The 16,237-nt window shown below is 38.2% G+C and overlaps 1 protein-coding gene across 2 annotated transcripts in view; it reads left to right on the top strand.

The window, feature by feature from the left end:
• The window catches only part of Lrig3 (leucine rich repeats and immunoglobulin like domains 3), a 46,842-nt gene that overhangs the window by 13,927 nt on the left and 16,678 nt on the right, over positions 1–16,237 (top strand). For both annotated transcript variants that reach the window (XM_033763750.1, XM_033763749.1), the window contains exon 4: positions 15,480–15,611. In XM_033763750.1, the coding sequence (XP_033619641.1) occupies positions 15,480–15,611 (132 nt within the window). The remainder of the gene's footprint in view (positions 1–15,479; positions 15,612–16,237) is intronic.

Raw genomic sequence — 16,237 nt, 5'->3', positions numbered from 1 at the left:
TGTCTGACCTTCAGCAGACTTAATTAATTCTCTTCTGTTTATCTGTGCCAACAGTCTGGGAGTCTGCCCACCTCTCCTCTGGTCCCGGCAGAGGATCAAATGGCATCCTGTGTATGAAAGAACTCTGGGGAGTGTGAACAGCCACAGCTGCGTGCAGTTGCAGCATGGTGGGCTGGCATTGAGCAAAGGCTCGGGGCAGGGGGCCAGAGTGGATTCTTGAACAGGACGGTCATGGGATGAAGGCGGGATCCAGAAACTATCCTGGCAGCAATTGATGAGAGAGGGCAAAAGTACTCCGTGTTTAGGGTGAATGAATTAACAGGAAAACTTTTACTTTTTCCAAATGGTTAAAAAAAAGGTGAGAGCACACATTTGTGATATGATAATAACTGAATATTATTTCTAGCCTGGAGGCTCTTGTATCTATAAGGCGAATCTTGAGCTATCTGAGTGCCCATTAACAACACCTACAGTGCGCTAAATGTTAGGGAACTAAGAAAATAGGACTTGGCCTCTGTTTTTGAGGAACGCTGAACAGCAGAGAAGACTGGTAGTAACAATGGTGGAGGTGCCTCGGCTGTGCCAATCTGCAGTGTGAAAAGTGTATAAAGGGTAAGACACTGATGAGTAAATTGGTAGGATCGGCCTAGGAAGCTTCTTCTATACAGGGTGGTTTGTAGTTCTGAGGGAGCTGTTTTTAGGAGAAATGAAATGACACAGTTGACACAGAATCTATTTTTCTCTTCTTTGAAATAGTCACTTTCTTGGTCAGTGTGCATTTTCAAAATCAAATGCCGTAGTGTGGCTTTGAGAATTAGCAATTATGACTTGCCAAATACTTACCCATAGATGGCTGGAGTTGTTCTGTTCTCTGTGGTGGATTACGCCACATCTCTTTTTCCCATGAAAGGGAATTGGCCCTAGGGTGAAAGTCATATGAGCATTGACTTCCGGACAGAGAATAGAGAAGAGCTAAACAAGGGATCCAAAATCAGTCTACAATCAGACCATTTCTGACTTTGTACAGCCTGGCTTAGGATTTTTCAGTGTTTTGACTTTATGATGGTTCATTAAGGATACACATACAATTTTGTTTTTCATTTTCAGTACAGTAGAGTAGAAGTTACACGAGATACTCAGCACTTTATTATAAAACTGTCTTTGTGTTAGATGATTTTTGTCCATCTGTAGGCTGATGTGTGTGTTCTGAGTACATTTAAGTTAGTTAGGTGAGGTATATGAACTGCAATTTCAACTTACGGTATTTTCAATTTATGATGTTTGTCAGCATGTCATCTCATCTTAAATTGACTATATTCTGTTGTTTATGTACTGAACTCAGCACCTTATTAAGTGAGAATTTCATCCATAAGCATATATTTATCATTACATTCTAAAACTTGGACTATTAAAGAGATCAATTTGAGGGATATTAATTTAAGAAACTATTGCACGGTTGTTTGGCACTGACTTCATGTAAATAATTTATCAAACTAAATTTATAACTTTTAAAACATTATTTTAATAGGGTCAAAGTTCAGACAAAATAGTAGAGAGGGAAGGCAAGTATTAAACTTTTTCACATAATTATACATCTTAGTAATTTTATAACTCAGTAATAAAATCTAAACAGCTGTTTTAACTGAAAGAGGTCACCAGCTTGTCATACTAGTTAAGGAAGTTGGGGAACAACGTTATAAAGTCATAATTAGATCCTAAGTTTCTGAGGGGACTAAAACAGCTCTGCTTTGGTTAAGTAGACACCATCCATATCCCAACTTCCCCCACATGTCGGTGTACAGGAACCACCTTATTTGACCACCTTAGCTGTAAAGGTCAGCCCAGAGTGAATGCTTCCCTGTTGCAGATGAACAGGCTCGTGTCTCCTTTACAGTGGCACTTTCACCAGTGCGCACGTAAACCTGATGCTATCATGCTTGGAGCAAGTAAGTTCACGGAGCACAAGTCTTACAGAATGAACACATAGACATCTTAATGTGATAAGTGCTGTTGTATTGGATTATGAAGTGTTTATATATGACTTGCACATAAAAGAGAGTTTACACAGAGCTGTATTTATGACAAACACTCTCTCAGTTTATCTTCACATTAAGGCAGAAACTGGTCTCTCCCCAGAATGCAAATGTACTAGGTTTTTGAATTCTCATTTTAGAAGAATGGCTGTGTAGACCCTTCAGTATTTCCCCTCTGCTCTTAGGTCAAAAGTAAGATCCTTCTCAAAATGTGCAATGCTTTGTATCCTCCTTTCCACAGAACCTTGTCTGGAATCATTGCTCAGTTCCAGGGGTGGGGCCGAAGCATCCTGGCTCCTTTGTGTGTGCTTTTCCCTGTCTAGAGGAGGCCCCTTCCTTCTCGTCTTTGTCATAAGACTCAGGCTCATTTTTACATTTTTATGTCTCCTCTATTACAATAATCTACATATTATAATCATTTTTTTCAATTATATCCACATGATCCTTTAAAACTTCAAAAATAAGATGATGTCTGTCCTCATCCTCATGATGACCCTGGCATTAGCAATATCTGGTGCCTGGTAGATTCTCAGCGTCTGTTTGTTGGGTGGATGAATGAGTGGAGTGTTTAATGTATATGGTTACATTTTCTGTTCCTGCCTCTCCATATATAAAAAAAGTTTTAATTTATAAAACTTTTCCCCTAAGGTAACAACAACTGTAGAATGGACAGGGTGACACACTGGGCAATTTTTTTTTCCAGTGTCATTTTTTAAAGCCCGCAAAATTAACTCCACCCCTTGAACTTGACCTGCCGATATGGCTTTTCACAAAAATCCCTGTATTATCGGTGTTTGTACTGAGCCTAAGTCGTTTTCTTGTTCCCTTCCCTAACTTTATAGCAGCCATTTTGATTTTTGCTTCAAAGTATCAGGTACAACTTCTACCAATGACTTCTCTGTGCTGAATGAAGTTTGTTTTGCCGAGACAGAAAAAACAATAAAGTTACGACAAGTGGCTTTTCATGATTGGAGTGGCAAGATTCAACATGTGTTTCTATTCCTGTCTAGTCAGTTTTCCTCCTGCTCCTCCTTATTTTTGTTTCTTTCCTGGCTCCCATAGGCCAGAGGTTTACTTCTAGGTTGGTAGAGACAAAATAGCGAAGCAGAGTTCTAACCAATACCATCTCTTCTTTCTTTGGCTGGAAGTTGCTTAAGTGCTAAATTCAAAACATGAAAGGAAAAGGAACTATAAATATAAATACCTTCTTTCTAGCACTTAACATCACCTGCCTGACTGTCTCTTCTTTATTCATGTAGATTTAGCAGGCAGATAGAGTGGTTTTTAGAATAGCATTGAAGGAAAAATGAAATATTAAGATATTTGTGCTGCAAATTTCATACAGCGTAAGATAAATATGGCATAAATTTGTGTACTGTCAATTTTACTAAGCACAAACAACCTTAGCCACTTTATAGTAAGGCAATTAAATTATGCAATAGAGTCAAAATGAACGCACATATACATGTTTCTTTTTTCTTTTCTGTTTTTTTAATAAGAGGCTTTGAATTTATTCCCTGATGGCTGTATGATTCCCCATAAGGCACTGGCCTACCTAAAGGGCAGTAAACTTCAAAGGTGAATGGATGTGCACACACCTGGGGAAATAGTCAATTGTATAAATGCCTTTCTTAATCATCACGTCCATGTAAGTATCAAAAAGTGAAAAGAATTAGAGATAGTTTGCTATGTTATGTAACTGTTATAACTCATTTTTAAATTAGTGTTGAGCGTCTATATGCAATCCTAGTAACTTGGAAGGCATTTTTTAAAATGGAGAAATCTCTGGAAGAAAAGTTGTCTTTTCTCTCCACAATAATCTCCAGGGACAAAAGCTCATTCTCTACCAGGAGTCTTTTTTAGTGACTACTTCTGAAATTCTGGTTGCTAGGACTTTCTGTGCTAGGCTGAGCTTTGTCCTTCTGCAGCTTCTGACTCTTGTCCTCTTCACCTGTGTAGCGGGCAGAACCACTTCTTTTATTTTGGGCCTCATAGAATTTACATGTCTAAAATTGTAAGGTTTTTCTCAAAGCCTTTCCTGCTCCTGGTTCAAATTCTCATGGCCATTTCTTGCATGACATGGTTTTTATTTATTTATTGTTATTTATTTTTTATTAGTACACATTTGCAGTACATAATGTTGACATTCTTTGTGTGGACATGTATGTAACACATTCATCCTATTTCCCTCTCCCTTCCTTCCATCTCTTGATCCCCCTTCCCATTTGAGAAGTTTCTGTATCCCTTTTTCTTGTTGTCTATTCTTTTCTTCTTTATAATTTGGATTTTTCATACAGGAGAAACCATGTTACTTTTAAGCTTGTATGTCTGATGTATTTCACTTAACATTATGGTCTTATGGTGCATCCATTTTCCTACAAATTACTCTTTATCTTTATGGCAGAGTAGTACCCCCATTGTGTGCAAATGCCATATTTTCTCTATCCATTCATCTATTTTCAGAATTATAGGCTGCTTCTAAGATTTATTTAGCTGTTATGCACCGTGGTGATATAAACGTGAGTATATGGTTATTACTGTAATATGATGTGCTTAACTGTTTTAGGAAGATACCTAGGAGGGGAAGAGCTGAGTCAAATGGAATTCCTAGTTTTAATTTTTTGAAGAATCCCCATACTGATTTCCATGTGGTTGTACTGGTTTACATTCTCAACAATAATTTAGAAGGGTTCCTTTTTCCCCATAGCTTTGCATGCACATGTATTATTTGACTTCTTGATAATTGCTGTTCTTTCTGGGTTGAGATGTAATCTCTGTTCTTTAATTTGCATTTTGTAATGGCCAATGACATTGAGCATTTCTTCCTATATTTATTGGACATTTGTACTTCTGTGAAATGTCTGTTCATTTCACTTGCCCAATTTTTTATTGGATCTTTTATAGGAATAGGTAGAAAAAAATTACCCTTCTGTAGGCTGTTTTTTCACTCTCTTAGTTATTTATTTTACTGTGAGAAGCTTTCTAATTTGATGGGATCTCATTTGTTGATTCTGAATACTATTTCCTGTGCAATGGGGATTCTGTTCAGAAAGTCCTTGCATTTTACCAGAGGATGCAGAAACAACCCCAAGCACATTCAGCTACTTCTATCTTTGACAAAGGATCCTAAAACATACAGTGGAGGAAAGATTGCTTCTTTATACAAGTATCACATGCTAACCTGTTGTGTCAGTGGAGCTCCAGATGGCCTCTTTAATAAATGGTGCTGGGAAAACTGGTTCTCCACATGCCAAAGATTCAATCTAGACCCATATCTCTCACCATGTATTAATCTAAAATAAAAATGGACCAAAGAGCTAAATATTAAAACAAACACTAAACCTACGGTCGGATAAGATAGATATTACATTTTGACCTGTTCTATCCAATAACACTTTCTATCATAATGAAAGTCTTTAAAGCTCGATGCCCATTGGTGAAGAGAGATAGGGGATGTGTATTTGCCTATACGATTATCACCACCACATTTCCCCCCAACCCAGTACCGGGGATTAAACCCAGGGTGTTCACACTGAAGTGTTTTTATTTTTTGTTATTGTTGTTGTTGTTCTAAGTTGCTGAGTTGGTCGGGTTGGGCTCAAATTAATGATCCTCAGACCTCAGCTTCCCAGAATCTTGAAGTCACAAGCATGCACCACCATAGCCACCCCATTTTCTATGTATTATTTAAAAGAGCCATTTAAATCCTTGCATGAAATCAAGATGTACCATGTCTGTACTATCCCCAGTCCACTGTTTTGTGAACCATATCATGATATAAAATAAAATTAATTTACTCTGTTGTGTTCACATGGACTTAATACTCTGTATGATTACTGTTTGTTAATTTGAAGTTTAGAATGATACAGTGTTCTCTGGTTTGCCCTGTTATTATAGGTGAAATTCTCTATGTAGGCTACTTCTTTGTTACAATGCTTTTGAGATTCTGTAAGTTGAATGGCTTTTCAGTAAGAAATTAATTTTTGTGAAGGATGATTTTACTTATTCTGATTTTCAAAGAAAAATTAGTGTTATTAAAATGCTACTGAAGACTTCCTATTAAGCGTGATGGACTGAAGGCTTCCTTTTCAATCTTCTTTTTCATGAAAGCTACTAAAAGGAAAGCAAAGGAAGAAAAAAGTATATGCCAGCAGTAATAAAGACAAAATAAAGAAAAAAAGCATTAAAGTTAAAATAAAATATGTACAAATTCTGCAAGCAAATGGATAAATTGTAATTGACTTAAAAGAAGGGGAAATTAGAATGGATGCCAAAAAAAGTGCTTGTGCAGGTGCATGCGTGTGTGTGTGTGCACAGGGGCTGCAGGTCATCAAGAATTCAAATGCCCGTGAAGGTGGGGGTGCACAGTAGGACTAAAATCAAAGAATTAATTAAAACTCTCTTAGGAAAAGTTATCAGGCCTCTACGGTCCCACTCCAGAACTCAAAGCCCAGTAAGTACCCTTCCCCTTACACAGACTAGAAGTTTCAGGAAAGCTTAAACAGCAAGTCTCTTAAATTCAAGGGGAATTGAAGATAGCACCTTCTGAAATCAGGGATAGCCAATCAAAGCTGAGTGCTGAGGATGACACCCTCCTCTCCTCATTGCCCTGTTAGCCTTACTCACCTTTCCAGATGATACCAGCCATGCTTCCAGCCTCTGACTGGAGGCTGAGAAGTTGAGAGGGAAGAGGCCTGTAGAAGCTGACATGTGGCCATCCCACCTGTGTGGGGGCTTGTCCTCTACTCACTCGTATCTTATGCAGCCCCCAGTAAACGTTTAACTGCTGTTGCTTAGTATATATTAATAAGTAACTATCGGTAGATAGACTTCTAAAGAGTTTCTAGTAAAGCCAGAGGCTGAAACAGATGGGAGGAAAGGGTCAGAGACAGTGGAAGGAGAAGGGTATTTAAAAATAAATCTGATACTTTCGGAGTGAAAAGAGAAAATGCAAAGTCCACGAAACCAGAAAAGCATCATGAAAACCATTTTTAAAAAAGGAATTTTCAGCAAGTAAATTAATTGGAAAAAGAAATGAGAATGCAGTAAAGAGATAGTTTAACAAGGTAGTAATGAAAGTGTTGAGAGAATGTTGAAGAATTCTCTTAGAAAAAAGAAACAAAGAATAAAAGGATAGAAAATGGGAAAAGAAAGTGGGAAAGTAAGCAGATCGCTGGAGACTCTTAAAGTTCTCTAAGTTGCATTCCATAAGGAAACGTTGACATAAATTGATGGAAGGCAATTATCAAAGATCTAAAAAATTTACCAGGACTGAGGAGTAACATATTTTCAGATTGAAAAGACCTACTGATTGTCAACACAGTGAAAAAAGAAAAAGAAAAAATGCCTGAAATAAGATATATTACTGAATTTCCAAATACTAGGATAAAGAGAAACTCTTAAGAGGAGGGAAAATATCATAGTGCCAGTTGCCCGGAAAGAGTAACAGTGGTTCTCCAAGGGTGTCTGGCAACATCTGTGTCTCTTGGGTTCTTGGTCAAAATACAGATTCTGAGGTCCCATACTATACCCACTAAAACAGACACCCTAGAGGTCTGGGGCTCAGCAGTCCTGGAAGCCCTTCCTCCACTTTGGCTGTGTGGTGAAGTTTGAGCAATACTGAGGTGAAGAATCAGAAGGTCCTCTGGTATCTCAAACTACCTCTATGAGTGCTAAGATACAGTAGAACAATACCTTCCTAATCCTAAGGGAAAAGGATTTCTAATCTAAATTCAGTGCAAACCAAACTGTCAGTTCCATGGACTTTCCAGTTGTGTAAAGGAACCTTTTATGTATGGTTTCTAGGCCAGCTAGCTAATAGAAGATGTGTCCTAGAAAAATGGGGAGTAAAGCAAGAAAGGTGAGGACAGAGTGTCCAGGCAATGGGACATCAATATACTAGTCAGTTTTTAGTTGCTTGGACCAAGTACCATACATACACAATTTAATGAAAGAGAGGTTTATTTTGGGTCATTTTTTTCAGTCTATGGTCCTCTGACTGTAAAGCAGAAACATGGGGGAAGGGCTTGGTGGAGGAATACTGCTTACTTCCTGTGTCAAGAAAGCAGAGCAGGTTGATAAGAGAGCCAGAGAGGAACAACTTAGAACCAGATATAGACCCCCAAAGTCACGCCTGCATGACCCACCCAGCCACATCCAGAAGTGTGCTTTACTAAGCCCCTAGGCAGCTCCCAAGACAATCAAATTGACAGTTATACTTAAGTGGCACAAGAGAAGTAAAAGAAAAGGAGGTTAGATTAAGAGAGATAGGAAGTTGTACATAATACAGTTTTGTGAACCTTCTGTAGCAAATCTTTCTCACACAGTGTCTGTCATCCATATCTAGAATCCTAGCTCCTTAGGAGTAGAAGAGGTCATTCCATTCTATTTTCCTCCATTTACAAGTGAGAAAATCAAGACTCATTAAGTGTAATAGATCAAGACACAGAACCAGGAATAGAATCAAAGTCTCCTCTCTAGGGAACTGCAGTGTGAACTATTATACCAAACAGGTCTTACTTTGAGCAGGTTTTGATTCATATAGGGTACCTCCATTGTATGTTTTTTCTTCTGTCTGGTGTCTGTACTGTCACGTTGTTTTCTAATTGTACCTGGGCATCTTGAATAGCAGGTCAGAGTTATCCTGACAGGCCAGTATAAAGCTGGTCTTGAGTTCCTGGACAAGTCAAGATCGTTCACTTCAAAATCTTGAACCCATTCTTTGAGTCCTGAGTTCTGGGGAGCCGAAGATGAATTAATTAGATATTTTCTCCATTCACAAGTTAATCACAGACTGGTAGGGGCTTTCCGACTTACAGACTCACTATAACTGCAGTGTGACCTGTGAAAATGGCTATGGAAGGCCTCTGTTTCAAAAAAGTAGGTAGAATTTTTTGAATTGTATTAAGTCTAATTGGCGATAATTTACTGTGTATAAATTACTTCAGAATAAAACAGTTTTTCCAAAGTCTAAAGGAGTAGAGGAAGTGAGAGGGGTAGGGGAAAGGAAAGAAGGGAAAGGAAAAAATATGAGAAAAGGAAAAATGGAAATAAAGTCCGTAAATAGGGAAGAGTGGAGGGAGTGAAGGGAGAGCAGGGGGATGTGGAAAAATAAGAGAACCAAGATACATCATGTAAAGGTACAAGATCCCAGCGATGAATATAATTGTATTGTATATCTAAAATGTACCAGTAAACTTGAGGGAAAGAAAAGTTTTGCAATAAGTATCTTTATCATCCTGCTGTTGCTAAGATTGGCTTTTAAATTTCTGTTTACATAAGCACTAAGTTGAATATACTCTTGGGGATCAAAGAAGGATTATTTTGTTTGCGGTGTGAATGGGATTTTTAACCACGTTTCTTTTTTCATTTTTAGCATGTGTTGTAAATATGGTGTAGCCATCTTTATCCTGCTTGTGATGCAAAAGATAATTATATTTCATGTTGACCTGGCTTGTAGGTGAAAGAGCTGAGTTCTTGCTTCTGGTACAGGGGCTCATTTCCTGGTTAATATCATTAGTTCTTAATCCAAAATCTGTCTCCTTGCAAGAGTTTCCTCAGTTGGCTTTATTCTTTGATGCCATAGTACTAGTGGACCAGTCTAAACATGTGTTATTTTAATGAAGCTTCTTAATTATCTTTTTAGAAAAGAGATGAGCAAAGACAGTTTATTTTTATCTATATGGGAGAGGTTCCTTGCTTGCCAAATCTCTGTTAAAGCAGCCTGATATTAAGGGCTCTTAGTTATTCCAGCCAAAGTTATTTTCATGGAGTCTCAAGGAAACTTTCATTTTGTTTTGTTTCATTGGAAGGAGGAAAAGGGGCTATTGTTGGAAATAAGTGAACTTTCATGTGTTTGCAAAATGTAATATTTTCTTTAACAACTGTGATTTCTTTGTAAATGGTGCTAAGCTGGTTGCTTGCAAGTTACGTATAGAAATCAGTATTTCTTGGGACCAGGCCAAACTGTAACAGTCAATACATTTATAATGCTTGAGGGTTGTTTGTATGGAATGAGCACACATTCAGCAATTTTTTAGCTGCAGTCCCTGGATTAGACTTAAAGAATATGGATAGAAGGATGCATGCTAAGAAAAGAGGGCATCACATACACAAAAATAGTTTCAAATTAAGTTTCAGTGGACATTCCTCTCTAATAGGAAAATGCTGCATGCACATACTTTTTCTAAATAGCCAAGAGTGTGCGTCGGTACACATCACAGCTGCAAGGCCCTGAGCTGCCTGTGTCATCTGGTGCAATAGTAGGTAGGAGACAGTTGAAACTATTGACAGATGTTTCTTATTCATCAAGGACTTGATTTGTTCAGGAATTCTCATGTGGAAAAAAACCTGCTATTGTAGTTTCTCACAAAGGACATTCCATTCTGTGTTTCTCTTTCCAGACTAGAAATAAACTAGCACCATTTATATCCATGAAAGAGTTCCTGAGTGCTTTTGAGACACTTAGGCTTTACGTAGATCACAGTAAATCAGAAAGTATCACCATCGCACCAAGTGATCATATCAGTAACCTTATCGATTATATTTTATTGTTAATAATTTAGGCCAGTTTGATCTTTGGAGCATGTGCACTGTATCAGAACATATAAGCACATTTCTAGTATTTGAGAATAACATCCATTTCCCTAGTGATTGAGGGAAACAGTAAAATGCCTGTATTGGACTCTTCTGGGTAGTAGCATCTCATTCTTGAGTAAGAAGGGGTCCTAGACTGTACTCCATGCCTTAGAAGACCTCCCATATCCCAAGCACGAAGCAGAGAGATAAGGAAGAAAGTGAGTGGGAACTCCGGTAGAGCTGACCTGGGTCCCAACGCCAGAAGCTGTAGAACTAGAAACCTAGGCCTGTGAATAGGGAAAGAGAAAGCTTGTCCTGTGCTCTGGAAACTACAGGAAGAAGGGTTGTCCACCCCTTCAGCTGGTGTCTAGACTGGTCATCACCATCTGGACACCAAGCCAACTTCTGTCCTCTGCACCAGATTAGAAGCCTCTTAACCATGCTCTTGTGCCTGTTCTTGTCCACCTTTTACCCCATCTTTCTATTGCCTGAATCCAGAGCAGCCATTGTACAATGCACATGTTATATTGGCATCCACCATGTGAAGTCCACTGGCCCCTCCACCCAGTAGATCTTGAGATACAAAACAAATGGCCAACCTGGCTTCAAGTCTCTGTCTGACCTAATCTCTTCTTGGCCACTTTACACTTGAGTTTCATGTTTCTCTAATCCCTACTCATGCATTCTGCACTCCAGCCACCGAGGCAGTATTCTTTCATTGACTCAAAGGGGAGAAAACTTGCACCCCTCTCCTGCATTTGTTTCCCCTTGCACAACACTGATCGTCCCTCTCCCTTGTCAGTGCTTTGCCCCCCAAACATGAATCTGCCCTTTCAACCTCCTCTGCTCTCTCTCCTGGCTTCTCACATTACTTACTACACTGTTGACCTCCCCTATTGGTTGGCTCCCCCCATTCCCAAGACCTCAGGCTCTTTGAGGGCAAGGGCATCACCATCTTATTCATGGTTAGATTTCTCACCAGTTAGATTTATCATTGAAAGAAAATGGTAAACCATGTGAGTCTTTGTACTTTAAAGCATTTTGGTAAAGTTAGCTGAAAGATGAAACTGGTAACAAAATGAATCCTGATTCATTTTGGGAAGCCAAGGCTGAAATGAGTAGGACTTCTGTTTTTCCTGTGGCCTCTTGAAAGCCTGAGGGAACAGTGTGTGCTCCCCACTACCCATGCCTTCAGGTCTGCTGGTCCTCAAGGGACCAATTATATTTCACCTCAGCAATGATTTGACCATGGAACTCCCTGTACCATCAACACAGACAAAATATTCAGTCTCTAAAATGGATTTGCATGAGGACTTTTAATAAGTCCACAACCATACTGTAATTTTTGAACAATAGAAATATGGCACTTCCAATAAGCAATGGAAATAGGTATTCACACAGATTTGTTTTATTAAGTATTTTCATGTTTCTTGCCAAAATATAAACTGCAATGCCTTTTAATGTTTTCATCAGTTTTGGCAATTACCTATATTAGGAGAAAAAATTTAAACTGGGCTGAATTGAATCTTTGTCCTCTAGAAGTGGCTATTTGTGATCCATTCTCCAAAATACATTTAGTTTGAGAGTTTCAGGTGCTAAAAGGGATTTTTTAAATGTAGTTGCCCCCTTTTTTAAAAAGCCATGATATAAAGCAAGTTGGGTTTTTTTGTTTGTTTGTTTCTGTTTTAAACTGGTATGTATCAGGTGGTTATTGCCAGTTAGGCTAAGAGCTAATAAGAAGCTGACATTTGGATTTAATTCAGTTCCTTGAGGATAAATTTAAATTTTTGCGATACAGGAGCTATTATCCTGGCAGTTGTAAGGGATTTTTGTGTCGGGCAGCAGAGCTGACAAAGACTGCACTGTGCCTGCTGCATCTATAACTGAGCGCTTTCCCACTGCAATTTAGGTGGTGTGCACTTCAGGAAATTGCTGGCTTTGGCTGGAGCAGACTTTCACTGCAAGGAAAATTTTATTCGTCACTCAAGTAATTGGCAGTTTTAATACCTTGTTCATAATTACCTTATAAACAAATGAATATATAAACCGAAGATTGTATGGTCTGTTATCTAACTTGTAGCCCTATTTGACCAGCGTGACAGACACCTGTGGTTCTCTCTCTCCTGAAAAAGTAATTTGCTCCATTTATTGCAAAAATCTAAAGCTGAGGATTTTCTTTCTGTTGTTGTTAAATACTATATAAGAGTGTCTCTGTAAGGCCGTAGACAGCCTGAGGGCCAAAACCTGCTACAGAGTTTGAAGGGAGGGGTGGCTAGGGTTGGGGTAGGGACTGGAGGAAGGGAGTTCTTGGACACTTCAGGTGACTTTCATTTGTGAGAGGACATCCTAGTAATACAAACATTGAGTTATATATTTACAAGAAAATTTCAGATCCCTTAAGTGTGGTTTTGTTTAATCCATACACCACGACCCTAAGGCCTGTGGCTTGTCTCTTGGTCTGAATCCATCTCCGGGACCTAGAAATTGACTGATTGTTTCACTTGCATTACCCTGTACCCCACAGCTAGATCAAGAAATTTACACATTGGTGATTCCAGATGTGGGAAATGATCATAGTCAGAGGTCATGGCTGACTTGGCTGTACACAAACCCTCTGAGACTTCACAAGAATGTGATGAGTTTGATTATTTATGTCTGACTTGTAAACAGGACTGCTAATTCTTTTTAAAAATTTGTTGGCAATTATCCCAAAATGCGGCTCTTAAGATATACACTGTGTATACTTGTTACCTAGAACAGGATTATTTTTAAAAATTGAGTTAGATTGTGTGATGTCTTGGGTTTTAAAGAATAGAAAAGATATCCCCCATAGTCCTTATAAATAATACGGTGAGTTATAATACTATCTTGAATAATTTTGTTAGTTTTTAAAATATGGGCTGTGCAGTCCATTTTCTTCTGCTTACTCTTCTTTCTTGTGGAGAAAATAGCACCTTCCCTTCGCACACATTCAGGAAGTGAAGCTTCTAACTCCGGTGAGTGCTGAACACATGCAGACTCCTGGCGAACCTCTCTTACCTATGTGGGATGGAAGCATGGCTTGGGAAGGGCCCCATTCTAGGGAGTTCTTAGGTGTGGGCTTGACAGTTCAACAAGCCAGAGTAGGCTCCCGTCAGTCGAGACCAGAAATTCAGCATTTTTACAAGGTGAGAAGTACTAGAACTTTTGGCAGTACATCTCCAGTAAGGATGTAATTGCCAAGACATCTTTGATAGGCTGTATTCTATGAAAAAGCCTTCAGTGATTGGTTTGGGACCAATCCAGACTCACTTTGTAAAGTGGCTCAGATATGCTCAGACTTGTTGTGTGAAAAGCCCTATTTTCCTAATTTAAAAATTATCTATAATATTTATACCAGAGAAATTGTTCTATGATTAAATGGCATCATACATAAAAAGTGTAGGGCTCAGCTCCTAAACTGTGCTCAGCATTACCAGACTCCACACACATTCCAAAGCAGATGTGGACACAACCTGCTTCCAAGAAGCTCGCAGTATTGTGGAGAACACCAGTTGTGTGCATGCTCTATCAATCAAGACCTAAGACCTATTAAAAGATCTTAATAAGCTTAAAGCACTATAGAAATACAGATGTTGGTAAGAGAGATGCACATATGAAATATACTTTCAGGCTAAGAGAGATACATGTGAGATAGGCTTTCTAAGGTTTTTCATTAAGTGCAAATCATCTGCATACTAGAGAACACCAGCATGTGACTTTTACATGATAGAGTTCTCCTTATAACATTCAGGTTGTTCCTTATAGAAAGAGATGATTTTTTTTTCCTATGATTTGTAGGTGGGATCTGATACCTTCCCCCACTTTTCTACTTTGGTGCATAATTTTCCTCTGCAAACGATGGTCTAAAAAGACCAAGCTATTTAATCTAATATGACAGTTGAGATGGCTTGCACATTGCACTTTGACTACTGATTTCTAACAAAACCGTCACTTATATGCTGAATTTGCCCTTGAGACATATATGTGAAGATCTTTTAAGACTTTTGACTTGGCTTCTTTTTATTTGATGCTCCAGGCCCCTTTCTTGTCTTAAGTCCAGCAATACTCACCGGGAGACCTGTTCATGATGGTGGAAGTACTCTATATAAGAGGCTGCTGAGCTCTTGAAATGGGGGTGGTATAACTACGGAACAGACTTCTAACAATTATTTTACATTTTAAAGAGCCACATGTGCTAATGACTTAATGTCTACATGTCTTAGCCTAGCTGTGCCCAGGGATTACTTAGGCTGGTGTGCTCTTGTGTCATACTTAAAAAATATTGGAAGCCCTGGAGCTTCACCCCTGATACAGCAGCCTCTGTCAATGCATTGAATATTGCTCTTGCTAAAACAAAACATGATCTTGCTAGCATGGTTCTAAAAAAGCCCAATCTGAAGAATGTTTGAAGTTCGTTGACACCTGTGGTTTGGGCACTTTTCAGGAGAAGAATTAGGTTAGGAATCAAGAAGAGAAATAGGGAATTATTGTGTTAGTACACAGTCTGCCTACATGGTCGGAGACATTTCATTTAGCATTTAATAAAAAGAAGAACTACTAAAAAATAGCATTAAAAATCAGTCAGTTGGCTTTAAGTACATAGAGTTTAGGTAACCACTTCTAAATTATATCTCATATTTGTGTATGGGTGTTTTTTTAATATATTTTAATGTCATCATTTATGTTCCAATAAATAAAGTAGGCATGGTATTGCTATTTAACTTTTTAAAATACTATTTAGATTAATTTTTCACATATCTGAAGATCAAGTTAGGAATAAAAAATATTTTTCTCCTTTCTATTTATTGTAACATAAAACCTGTTATCTGTGATGCCTTTTAATTTCAGGGCTGGAAACAGGATTGCTGAGATATTACCAGGACATCTGAAACAATTTCAGTCCCTTGAAACTTTGGACCTGAGCAGCAATAACATTTCAGAACTTAAAACCGCATTTCCACCCCTTCAACTCAAATATCTGTAAGTGAAGTTTTTTTTTTTTTAACCAGAAATTTTCACCTCTAATGAAAATATTGTGTTACAATGAAAAGGTAAAAAAAAACCCTTTAAGATATAATTCTGCCTATTCTACTGTTAAGTGAATAAAAAATGTAATTTTTGTTTTGACTTAAAATGTTATAATCCTGAATAATCAAAATCTGTACATTTCTGGATCACAGTTAGATACTTTTTGCCAAAAAAAACAAAACAAAACAAAACAAAAAACTACGTGGTGTGAAAGTGCTTCTTTTAAAAAATAAGACCAAACTATTGTTGTTTTTTAAATAACAAATTTCACAAAAAGTAGATATGTATGCATAACAAGTTTTTGTAGCTTTCAAATGTCCCAGTCAGTCTTTGTCCAGCAGTGTGGATGAATCTTTTTTTTATCTTTTTTTGGTGTTGGAGATTGAACCCAGGGCCTCCCATATGCTAAGTCTGTGCTGTAACATTGAACTACACCCCCAGGCTGTCTGTGTAACTGTTAAACAACATTTCTTCTCAAGGATCTAAAAGGAATGATTTTAAGTGCCCATTGGTTAAGTCTCTGGAGACTTTATGATAGAGATTGTACATACTTTACCCTTCCAAAAGAGGTGGGGGGG

Source organism: Fukomys damarensis, unplaced genomic scaffold (genome assembly GCF_012274545.1).
Source record: "Fukomys damarensis isolate Sample0158 unplaced genomic scaffold, DMR_v1.0_HiC HiC_scaffold_15, whole genome shotgun sequence".
Taxonomy (NCBI): Eukaryota; Metazoa; Chordata; class Mammalia; order Rodentia; family Bathyergidae; genus Fukomys; species Fukomys damarensis.
The sequence above is the reverse complement of the archived record's forward strand: the minus strand, read 5'-3'. Positions and strand labels throughout refer to the sequence as shown.